The sequence below is a fragment of the Protopterus annectens genome, chromosome 6.part0, assembly GCF_019279795.1.
Source record: "Protopterus annectens isolate FY-2018-M chromosome 6.part0, PAN1.0, whole genome shotgun sequence".
NCBI classification, from domain to species: domain Eukaryota; kingdom Metazoa; phylum Chordata; order Ceratodontiformes; family Protopteridae; genus Protopterus; species Protopterus annectens.
Genome location: NC_056737.1, coordinates 1,027,055,166 through 1,027,067,631, shown reverse-complemented (window position 1 = coordinate 1,027,067,631; position 12,466 = coordinate 1,027,055,166). Strand labels below are relative to the sequence as shown.

General features: G+C 40.9%; 1 protein-coding gene across 1 annotated transcript in view; it reads left to right on the top strand.

Moving 5' to 3' along the window:
• The window catches only part of LOC122804652 (inter-alpha-trypsin inhibitor heavy chain H3-like), a 1,432,534-nt gene extending 1,422,015 nt beyond the window's left edge, over positions 1-10,519 (top strand). The window contains exons 21-22 of the mRNA XM_044074635.1: positions 10,142-10,253; positions 10,339-10,519. Coding sequence (XP_043930570.1) covers positions 10,142-10,253; positions 10,339-10,477 — 251 coding nt within the window. The 3' untranslated portion in view covers positions 10,478-10,519. The remainder of the gene's footprint in view (positions 1-10,141; positions 10,254-10,338) is intronic.
• Positions 10,520-12,466: the final 1,947 nt, after the last annotated feature.

The following is a 12,466-nucleotide window of genomic DNA, read 5'->3' as shown; positions in this document are numbered from 1 at the left end:
CCAAAATGACAAAAAATACACCGAACCCACAGACATTACCAACATCCTAGCTGACAGGTTCAGCGCAAACTTCTCCCCCCCTTCCCTACCAAAAGGGCAAATATCTATCCCAGCAGAGTGCTGCCCCCCTGACATCTCAGATGCTCAGGTAAGAGCCGCCCTCTCCAAAGCAAAAAACACAGCATCAATGGGAACAGACGGTGTCCTGGGCTGCGTCCTACATGAACTCCAAGAAGAACTAAACCCAAACATAAAACTACTGTTCAGTCTCAGCCTTACTACAGGATATGTACCCAAAGAGTGGCATACAGCAACAGCGGTCCCTCTCCACAAAAGTGGTGCCTCAACGGATCCTGGAAACTATCGCCCCATAAGCTTGACTAGCTTGGTCTGCAAAGCTATGGCAAGGATCATCATGGACCTCATAAATAAAGATATTGGGGACCTACAGACACTGGATCCTACCCATTTAGGCTTTGTTAAGGGCAGATCCTGCCTCTTAAACCTGGTTGATTTCTTTGAAACAGTCACCAAGGCCATTGACGAGGGGAAGGTGGTCCACACAGCCTACCTGGACCTTGCAAAAGCCTTCGATACAATACCCCACTCGGGCATTATAGATAAGCTCACCAGCTTAAATATAAACCCCTATGTCACTAGATGGGTTGCAAACTGGCTCAAGGACAGAACCCACATGGTTAGAATTGCTGGAGCCATGTCAGACTCCAAACCAGTTACAAGTGGCGTCCCACAAGGCTCAGTCCTGGGACCTCTCTTGTTCGGTATATATTTCTTGGAGGTACAGGCTAACATGGAAGGACTGTGGCTGACCAAGTTCGCAGATGACTGCAAACTGGGTCCCATAATCGACTCTCCAGCCGACACAAGCATCCTACAAAAGAGCCTCATAGAAACAGACAACTGGTGCCAGAGCCATGGCCTCAAGCTAAATGCCAAAAGGTGTATAGTCATCCCCTTTGGCAAAAACAAAGTGCCCATAAATTACCACATATGTGGTAATCCATTAAGTACGGAAGAAGTAATTAGGGACCTGGGGACCCAAGTTGATAGCAAACTCTCATTTGACAACCACGTGGCCAAAGTGGTTAGAAAAACATTTTATATAGCCTACATAATCATGAGGGGATTCACATCTAGATCAGGGGAGGTCATCGTGCCTCTTTACTCATCCCTCATCAGGCCCATAATTGAGTACAATGCCCCTTTTGGGATGTACCTTACCAGACACCTACAGCAACTGGAAAGACCCCAAAAGTACCTCACCAAGAGGATCAAAGGGCTCAAACAGATGCCATATGCTGCCCAGTTAAAGAAACTCCAGCTCTACTCAGTGGCATACCGCCTGCTCAGAGGCGATCTGTGCCTGACGTATAAAGCCATGTCCAACCCGGAATTAATGGACATGCTGCACCTCAGAAAATCCAAATCCCATCGAGCTACGCGCTCGAGAGACTTGAACCACAGCACTGAAATAAATAGGACATGCTGGAGGGACAGATTCATAACCCAGAGGCTCCCTTCACGCTGGAATAAAATCCCAGTCCAGGTTAGGCAGAGTCCCTCATTGACTCTCTTCAAGAGGAATGTTGATGAGTGGATGGGAGATAGTAGGTTTACCCCGGGTATCACTTCTGTGTCACTGTTAGACAGAGGCACAGTATACTAACCTCGAAAAAGTGCATAGCAAAATTCATTTAAAATGGGTGGCGAAAGCCAAACACACTCTGGCTAGGCTTATAAATGCCCTAGGGCAGATAGCCTAGTATGAACCTATGAACCTATGAAGAATTTGTCCATTCCCTCAGGACAAAGAGCTACTGAGGGACTAGTCCCTTTTTGTTTCTCTGGATATCTTAAGAACATTAAGTTTTTATTTATTTATTTATTTTACATTTGGTTACTGGCATAGTCCGACTGGACACAGATCCTTTTTCAGCGAAGGCCCAGGGAGAAACACTCCAGTTTACATACATCAATCAAGATGAAAAAAACAAAAACACAATCCAAGAATAGGAGACAGTACATAGTAAACAGCTCCAGATAACATATATCAGTCATGAAGAGACACACAACTCATTATTTCATGTAAAAACATAGTAAAATACTAAACATTCCTGAGAATACTGTCAGAGGGATTAATATATAAATCACACATTGTAAATGAGACACTCATAACAATAGTTTAAATGAGATTAATACAGACTGCACGCATTACTGTGTCACATGACAAAGAAAGTTAAATAGTTACTAAGTAACAGGTGAAGCAGCACAACAGAGTCATAACAGTTTGAACAGGAAAAGAGAAAAGTGAGTTAGCAGTGAGCACAATGACCAGAGCCAGCAAGTTAAAGTAGCGATTACTGGAATAATGCAAAATACAAGAGGGCTATAGCTCTGTAGATAAATCAGGATTTGTTATGAGGACTATTGGTTGTATGGTGGAAAAATGCTTTATTAAGTAAATGTTTACCCTTGGGAGTCACTGGAGCATGACCAGCTGTTCTTATAGTGTGTTTTTAAGAGTTTTTTAAATTGTGTAGCACAGCTATTAGATGCCATATGGCTGGGTAGAGTATTCCAAGCTTTAGAAATAGAGTAAACAAAGAGAGATTTCCCAGCATTATTGTATTTAATGACATTTAGGAGATCTCGGTTACTAGGTCTTAATGATCTCATTGTAGTATAGGGCTGAATTAGATCCTGGAGTGCTGGGACTTTATTAGGGTGGTGGTATAGCTTGTGTGAAGTGACAGTTGGTTGAGTTGCAGTAGCTGACACAGCTCCAGCCAGTCTAGTTGTTTGAGAGATACACAGTGATGAGTCCTGTATGAGGTCTCTGTAGCAAATCTGGTAATCTTGTTATAACAAGATTCTAATTTGTTTAAGTCAACCTTGCGAAGGTTAGTTAGAATTGGGGAGGTGTACAGGAGGGTAGATAACAGATGTGTCCTAGCTATAGTGGCTTTAGTGTGTTTAGTGAGAAACTGCTTGTTCTGATAGAGGAGTCTTACTTTTTTGTGAGCTTTCTTGATAGTTTGGGCTATGTGAATGTCAAATTGCAGGTTGTTGTCTATTTCTACACCTAACAGTTTTGTTTGGGTGGTTGGGATAATCTTGGTTTTGTTTTTGGACATGATGTTAAAATTATCACTTTGGAGGGGATCTACATGGGCTGAAAATAAACAGCATTGTTTTATTGGGGTTAAGAATAAGTTGGGAGTTAGTGAGCAAGGTTCAGTACTGGGTGAGGGAGTGAAGGCCATCTAATGTGTGGGTGGCACATATAAGGGTGGTGTCATCTGCCTATTGGACAACCAAGGCTTTGGGTGTGGAGGAAGACAGTTGGTCGGTAAACAGAGAGAAAAGTAATGGGGCAAGGATGGAGCCTTGAGGGACCCCTAAGGATACTGTTAAATGAGGGGATAGTTGGTTCTGCCATTGGACTGCTTGCTGTCGTCCTGATATGTAGCTTTTGGGCCGTGAAATGCAGGAGGTGCTGATGTTTGGGTTAGCGAGCATATTAAGAAATGGATTGTGGTTGACCATATCAAAAGCTTTAGATAGATCTAAGAATACGGTAGACACAAATTGTCTACTGTTTTTATAGTGGTTAACTGTGTTGGTAAAGGACATTAGCGCTGTGGTAGTGCTGTGGAAGGGACTAAAGCCATGCTGAGATTTAGCTAGTAAATTGTTTTTTAGGATGTAGTCCATTAGTTGAGTGTGAACAACTTTCTAATATATTTGATAAGGGGGATAGAATAGCAATTGGATGGTAGTTGTGAGTTCTAAGGAGTTACCACCCTTGCATAGTGGTATTATATGGGAGAGTTTCCATATAGTAAGTACCTGGCACTGTGATATAGATCTATTAATGAGAATAGCAACAGGATAGGCTATTGCCTCTGCAGCTAGCTGAAGGAATTCTGTTGGTAGATATTATGTGGCCAGGGTGGTTGGTTTAAGTTTGTGGAGGAGTTTTAAAATAGATATGATTGGCACTGGGCATAAGCTAAAGTGGGAGAAATTATCTTGGGAGTTAGTCTTCATGAAGAACTCACATTTTCTTCAGCCTCCAGGAAAACAACCCATTGTGAGTCACTCAGCCCCATCCTTCTGCCTGGACACAGGTATGGCCAGAACCATAAGTCTTCATGGAGCACACATATTCTCTTCAGGATCCAGGAAAACCACCAATTATGAGTCAGTCAGTGCCCTGTCCAGATCATGAAAGGCATATCTAGGAAAACCACAAATTATGAGTCAGTTAGTGCCCTGTCCAGATCATGAAAGGCATATCCAGGAAAACTACCAATTATGTCAGTTAGTGCCCTGTCCAGATCATGACAGGCATATCCAGGAAAACTACCAATTATGAGTCAGTTAGTGCCCTGTCCAGATCATGACAGGCATATCCAGGAAAACCACCAATTATGAGTCAGTTAGTGCCCTGTCCAGATCATGGCAGGCATATCCAGGAAAACCACCAATTATGAGTCAGTTAGTGCCCTGTCCAGATCATGACAGGCATATCCAGGAAAACCACCAATTATGAGTCAGTTAGTGCCCTGTCCAGATCATGACAGGCATATCTAAGAAAACCACCAATTATGTCAGTTAGTGCCCTGTCCAGATCATGACAGGCATATTCAGGAAATCCACCAATTATGAGTCAGTTAATGCCCTGTCCAGTTCATGACAGGTATATCTAGGAAAACCACCAATTATGAGTCAGTTAGTGTCCTGTCCAGATCATGACAGGCATATCCAGGAAAACCACCAATTATGAGTCAGTTAGTGCCCTGCCCAGATCATGACAGGCATATCCAGGAAAACCACCAATTATGTCAGTTAGTGCCCTGTCCAGATCATGACAGGCATATCCAGGAAAACCACAAATTATGAGTCAGTTAGTGTCCTGTCCAGATCATGACAGGCATATCCAGGAAATCCACCAATTAGTAAGTACCTGGCACTGTGATATAGATCTATTAATGAGAATAGCAACAGGATAGGCTATTGCCTCTGCAGCTAGCTGAAGGAATTCTGTTGGTAGATATTATGTGGCCAGGGTGGTTGGTTTAAGTTTGTGGAGAAGTTTTAAAATAGATATGATTGGCACTGGGCATAAGCTAAAGTGGGAGAAATTATCTTGGGAGTTAGTCTTCATGAAGAACTCACATTTTCTTCAGCCTCCAGGAAAACAACCCATTGTGAGTCACTCAGCCCCCTCCTTCTGCCTGGACACAGGTATGGCCAGAACCATAAGTCTTCATGGAGAACACATATTCTCTTCAGGATCCAGGAAAACCACCAATTATGAGTCAGTTAGTGCCCTGTCCAGATCATGAAAGGCATATCCAGGAAAACCACCAATTATGTTAGTTAGTGCCCTGTCCAGATCATGACAGGCATATTCAGGAAATCCACCAGTTATGAGTCAGTTAGTGCCCTGTCCAGATCATGAAAGGCATATCCAGGAAAACCACCAATTATGAGTCAGTTAGTGTCCTGTCCAGATCATGACAGGCATATCCAGGAAAACTACCAATTATGAGTCAGTTAGTGCCCTGTCCAGATCATGGCAGGCATATCCAGGAAAACAACCAATTATGAGTCAGTTAGTGCCCTGCCCAGATCATGACAGGCATATCCAGGAAAACCACCAATTATGTCAGTTAGTGCCCTGTCCAGATCATGACAGGCATATCCAGGAAAACCACCAATTATGAGTCAGTTAGTGCCCTGTCCAGATCATGACAGGCATATCCAGGAAAACCACCAATTATGTCAGTTAGTGCCCTGTCCAGATCATGACAGGCATATCCAGGAAAACCACAAATTATGAGTCAGTTAGTGTCCTGTCCAGATCATGACAGGCATATCCAGGAAATCCACCAATTATGAGTCAGTTAGTGTCCTGTCCAGATCATGACAGGCATATCCAGGAAAACCACCAATTATGAGTCAGTTAGTGCCCTGCCCAGATCATGACAGGCATATCCAGGAAAACCACCAATTATGTCAGTTAGTGCCCTGTCCAGATCATGACAGGCATATCCAGGAAAACCACAAATTATGAGTCAGTTAGTGTCCTGTCCAGATCATGACAGGCATATCCAGGAAATCCACCAATTATGAGTCAGTTAGTGTCCTGTCCAGATCATGACAGGCATATCCAGGAAATCCACCAATTAGTAAGTACCTGGCACTGTGATATAGATCTATTAATGAGAATAGCAACAGGATAGGCTATTGCCTCTGCAGCTAGCTGAAGGAATTCTGTTGGTAGATATTATGTGGCCAGGGTGGTTGGTTTAAGTTTGTGGAGAAGTTTTAAAATAGATATGATTGGCACTGGGCATAAGCTAAAGTGGGAGAAATTATCTTGGGAGTTAGTCTTCATGAAGAACTCACATTTTCTTCAGCCTCCAGGAAAACAACCCATTGTGAGTCACTCAGCCCCCTCCTTCTGCTTGGACACAGGTATGGCCAGAACCATAAGTCTTCATGGAGAACACATATTCTCTTCAGGATCCAGGAAAACCACCAATTATGAGTCAGTTAGTGCCCTGTCCAGATCATGAAAGGCATATCCAGGAAAACCACCAATTATGTTAGTTTGTGCCCTGTCCAGATCATGACAGGCATATTCAGGAAATCCACCAATTATGAGTCAGTTAGTGCCCTGTCCAGATCATGAAAGGCATATCCAGGAAAACCACCAATTATGAGTCAGTTAGTGTCCTGTCCAGATCATGACAGGCATATCCAGGAAAACTACCAATTATGAGTCAGTTAGTGCCCTGTCCAGATCATGGCAGGCATATCCAGGAAAACAACCAATTATGAGTCAGTTAGTGCCCTGCCCAGATCATGACAGGCATATCCAGGAAAACCACCAATTATGTCAGTTAGTGCCCTGTCCAGATCATGACAGGCATATCCAGGAAAACCACCAATTATGAGTCAGTTAGTGCCCTGTCCAGATCATGACAGGCATATCCAGGAAAACCACCAATTATGTCAGTTAGTGCCCTGTCCAGATCATGACAGGCATATCCAGGAAAACCACAAATTATGAGTCAGTTAGTGTCCTGTCCAGATCATGACAGGCATATCCAGGAAATCCACCAATTATGAGTCAGTTAGTGTCCTGTCCAGATCATGACAGGCATATCCAGGAAAACCACCAATTATGAGTCAGTTAGTGCCCTGCCCAGATCATGACAGGCATATCCAGGAAAACCACCAATTATGTCAGTTAGTGCCCTGTCCAGATCATGACAGGCATATCCAGGAAAACCACAAATTATGAGTCAGTTAGTGTCCTGTCCAGATCATGACAGGCATATCCAGGAAATCCACCAATTATGAGTCAGTTAGTGTCCTGTCCAGATCATGACAGGCATATCCAGGAAATCCACCAATTAGTAAGTATCTGGCACTGTGATATAGATCTATTAATGAGAATAGCAACAGGATAGGCTATTGCCTCTGCAGCTAGCTGAAGGAATTCTGTTGGTAGATATTATGTGGCCAGGGTGGTTGGTTTAAGTTTGTGGAGAAGTTTTAAAATAGCTATGATTGGCACTGGGCATAAGCTAAAGTGGGAGAAATTATCTTGGGAGTTAGTCTTCATGAAGAACTCACATTTTCTTCAGCCTCCAGGAAAACAACCCATTGTGAGTCACTCAGCCCCCTCCTTCTGCCTGGACACAGGTATGGCCAGAACCATAAGTCTTCATGGAGAACACATATTCTCTTCAGGATCCAGGAAAACCACCAATTATGAGTCAGTTAGTGCCCTGTCCAGATCATGACAGGCATATCCAGGAAAACCACCAATTATGAGTCAGTCAGTGCCCTGTCCAGATCATGACAGGCATATCCAGGAAAACCACCAATTATGAGTCAGTTAGTGCCCTGTCCAGATCATGACAGGCATATCCAGGAAAACCACCAATTATGAGTCAGTTAGTGCCCTGTCCAGATCATGACAGGCATATCCAGGAAAACCACCAATTATGAGTCAGTTAGTGCCCTGTCAAGATCATGACAGGCATTATTTGCTGCTTATTCTCCCCCTTGTCTTAAAAGCACAGTAAACAGCTTTGGACCCTTATCCCCCCCCCCCAAGAAGAAAGGTATCATTGGTTATTATCTTTTTCTCTTCCCTGCGCAGAAAGTCTTAGGGCACTGATCACTTGTCATTCTCACCTTTCCTCCACTATCAGTTTCTCAAATATGTTCTTAAGCTCTTTTAAGGATATTGGGGAAAGAAATTTAGTTTATCTACTGATGTGCTGGGTAGGTATTTTCTAGTGTAGGATAGAGAGTGGTCACTGTGTGTTAAGGCTGGACAGTTCAGACGTGGGGTGTGAATACTGCAAAAGAAAAAAAAAAGAGGAGAGGTAGGTTTCATCTTACTTAGATGCAGGTTGTGTTAACAAAATCAATTCCTTTTTGGATCACGGCACGTTGATATATGCAGTAGCCATGTAAATAATGCCTAAAGCGCTCCTCTGTTACAGAGTTATTATTCTTAAGCAAACTACCATTGTGTTGCATTCCTATTTGCCTGACTGCAGTACTTGTCAAAAGTCACATGATGAATGTCATATCCCAAAATGTGACCAGTCAATGTTCCTGAAGAACACTGCCTTAGTCCACACCTCTGGTCAGTTATGTTATGTGCACACACACAAGCAAAATAGGACCATCCTGTGTCATAAGCTAAATAACAAACCCCAGGGAATATGGAATTAAATAATGAGCCAAATAATCATTGAATGACTTACTTACACACTAAATGACCTGATGATGTTTTCTGACCTCAGTGCACTAAATGCATAGGCCCATGTACATGTTATATTCATTACCAAAGGTCCCTAAATTTATACGTGACTTCATTTCCAGTGAGAAAAAACATCATATAGCATTCATCACATGTCATGCTTAGGAATACTCACAGTTAACAAGGTGCTGCTAGTTTTGTGACAGGTGTTTTCAAGTGCAAGTCCCGGGCTTTTGTAAGATGATTGTATAATTCCTTGACGTGTATCAGATCTCCGTTCATGGCTGTTATTACAATTAAAGCATTCAACTGTTTTATGCATTTTAACTTTCACTGAATGCCTGTATTTACTTGAATTGAATTTGTTTTGTGTTAGTTCAATGCTTTTAGGGTACCAGCTTTGTTCTGTCGTACTGGTTTCATGTTATTTTCTGATATTTTATAAAATTATGTCATCTGATCTGCTTACACTGCAAGTGAGATTCCTTCCTTCCATCCTTGAGTCATTCTGCAATTACAATTTTTATTAAATTCAGGATCATAGGGTACTAGAGTCCATTCCAGAATTCACTGGGTGCAAAGCAATGAAACTAATCTGGAACGGGGTGCCAGCACATTTGATCACACATGGCGCGCATATCTATGAGAAATTTAGAGGACCAGGAAATTCACCTTTGAGATGTCTTGTGTAAGGAGGAAGAGACAGGAGCACTCAGAAAAAAAATATATGCATATCCTTTCAAATGTCTAGAATTTTACAAAATGTCCAGATTTTTGACTCATATTTTTATTCTATTCCTCATAAAATTTGTGCTATTCTGAAAAATCGCTGAGGATTGAAGTCACTAAATAATGACAACATTTGAATTTCAGACTTCATATCCTTCATAAATGAATGCTTATGCAAAGCTTGTTATTCTAACAACTTTCTAAGCTTATAAGAGCAATATTTAAAATCTGTCCCTGATTTTGGGCCTTTATAACCCGCAATATTTGCTTTGGCCAGAATCCTTGCACTAGAAGGTTGAGAGGTATGTGTACAGGTAACAACAGAAATGTGCAAACTCTGCACAGAAGGCAGCTCACTTGAGAAATAAAAAGAACCAAGTGCCGCTCATCCCAGTTACAAAATATTATGATTAAATATTACGGTTTACCTTGAAGTCCCATTTCACATGTTACACCTCCTGACCTGCCTGATGATGGATGCTATATGAAGGCATATTCTATCCCTTGTGACATTTGTTTTACTTAATTATAAATCTGAGCTAAAAGTCTTGACACCAGAGAAGTAACACAGTCATTGTCTTTTTTTTTCTTTAGGCCAGTTTTATCATGATCTCGATTTTGAAGTTTATGATATCCATGCTGGATCCGATCCTGATAAACCAGATGCTACTATGATTGTCAAAGGCAACAAACTGACAGTTACTAGGTACAAATCTAAATATCATCATCTCTAAAACACAATTCTTATTTTGTGCTTGTTTTTAACTAAATCTGTCTCTATCAAATTTTAGGGGCTGGCAGAAGGATTACAGAAAGGACCTGAAAAATGGGGCAATTGTTCCTTGCTGGTTTATCCATTATAATGGAAAAGGACTAATTGATGGAATTTATACAGACTACATTGTGCCTACCTTATTTGCTACACAATGAATTTTGCTCTGGACATTTTCTTTAAATCTTTCATAATTTTGACACAATCCCACTCATTTCCGTTGTTCTACAATGTTGTCTAGCGGTATGAGGTTCAATTGTTTTAATTTGCTATAATGCAAAAATACAGTTTTAAATGTATTTACATAAAGTATGTCTTCAGTATGACAACTGCCTTCTAACATATAAGCTGTAGGAAACATTTCAAGTAACCAGTCCAAGAACAATAATTTACTATGGAAAGCCCAACAGACCATATCTGGAACAATTTAAGCTTGCTGAGTATGTTTCCATAAGCTTGCTGAGTATGTTTCCATTTTGATCTCTGTAGTGTTATATTTCTAGTTATTCATCTGTTGCAGTCAGTCATTACATAGTTCAAGAAGCAAAATATGTAAATCACCACAAAAATGGTACACCACTTGATAATACTTTATTTTCAAAAATATCCTATAAATATGTCTACCACAGTGCATTAAAAGATATAACAATGCAATTTGTGTCTTATTTTCAAATATATCTTATAAATATGTCTGTTATAGTATATTAAAAGATATAACAATGCAATTCATGAAATATAGTAATAGAAAACAATCAGAATACTAGCTGAGCGGATGTGCAACTAATTGCTTTAAAGAGAGAAAAAAACAAACAAACTTGATGGTGAGGATTTTGAATGGATTTTTTTTCTGAGCGACATACATTTTTCCAAAATGCACAGGACCTCTGCTGTAGCCATCATCTCTCAATCAGTGATGGTGTTACACAGTCTTGCCCTTTCACTGTTGTCAGCAACTTGACCCCTGTATTTATACTCCATTCAAAACAACCAATCAGTGTTCAGACTGCTCCACCTACCCTGTCACTCAACCAATCAGTAGTCAGAGCTGTCAGTGCATCCTCATAGAATGTGCCATTGGTCAGCATAAAGGGAGGTAAAGGATCATAATATTACAAAAGAAAGATGGGTAAAATATCTTATTTTGCACATCAATTAAAAGATGCTGAAACAAAGCATGTAACTATGACACTTAAATGCTGTGCATTAAAATGGTCTGTTAGCTATTTGTAGAATTATTTATAAGGCACACGTCATTGCTATTACTACCTACAGCCCTTAACACAGGTTGTATATAACAAACTAGGGGAATGAGCGTAGCTGGTATCATTATGACTTTTTGTGTCAGCAGTGTTAACACTGTTTTTACAGAGATGAATGTTTTGTACTTTGCTTTATTGTTCTGACTTCATTGATCCAATTAAAATCAACAATGCAAGTAAATGAGGACAAGAAAGGGAAAAGCATGTTTTCTGTTATATGATGCTACTTTATGACTCCAGAATACTATAATGGTGCTGGCCACTTTCCTACATCTATGATTAGCATACACTAAATTAGCTTTAGATGCTATGCTGTCTGTTTCAAGTAAGACTTCTTCCAAAGTTTCATTTGGTCTCAGTACTAGTTGTGTTGATTTGCAGGTGAGTGCTAACAGCACAGACTAAATAATCAGTCATATAATAAGATCTGTAAAACACCCAGATTGTGCGGTAGCAAGAGGTTTGCATCAACAATCTACTCTAAAGGATTTCAGTACAACAAGCAGTACAGGAAACCAGCATAGTGCTTTCTACGGGCGCCTGACAACAACTTACCATGAGGTCCTGCCTCAGCTCTTCTTACACTTACCATCAGGTGAATTTAGTATAGCCATTAATGCACAGCACTGAGTCTATCAGTTACTAGTAATTTGTTAACTGTGGCCCAGGGTTTGATTCCCTCAGCCTTCACTTGCCTAGTCTTTCACCTTCAGCACATGTGTTAACCAGATAGTGCTTTGGAGCAGTGAGGATAGTGGGCTGGGCTCCCCAGTGATCCTCTTGATTGTATACTTATGAACCTATACAATGTGAAATGGATTTGAGTAAAACTATTTGTTGTCCTCCATGTAAAATATAAAGGATCATAATAAGATTTCTAAAAGTCTG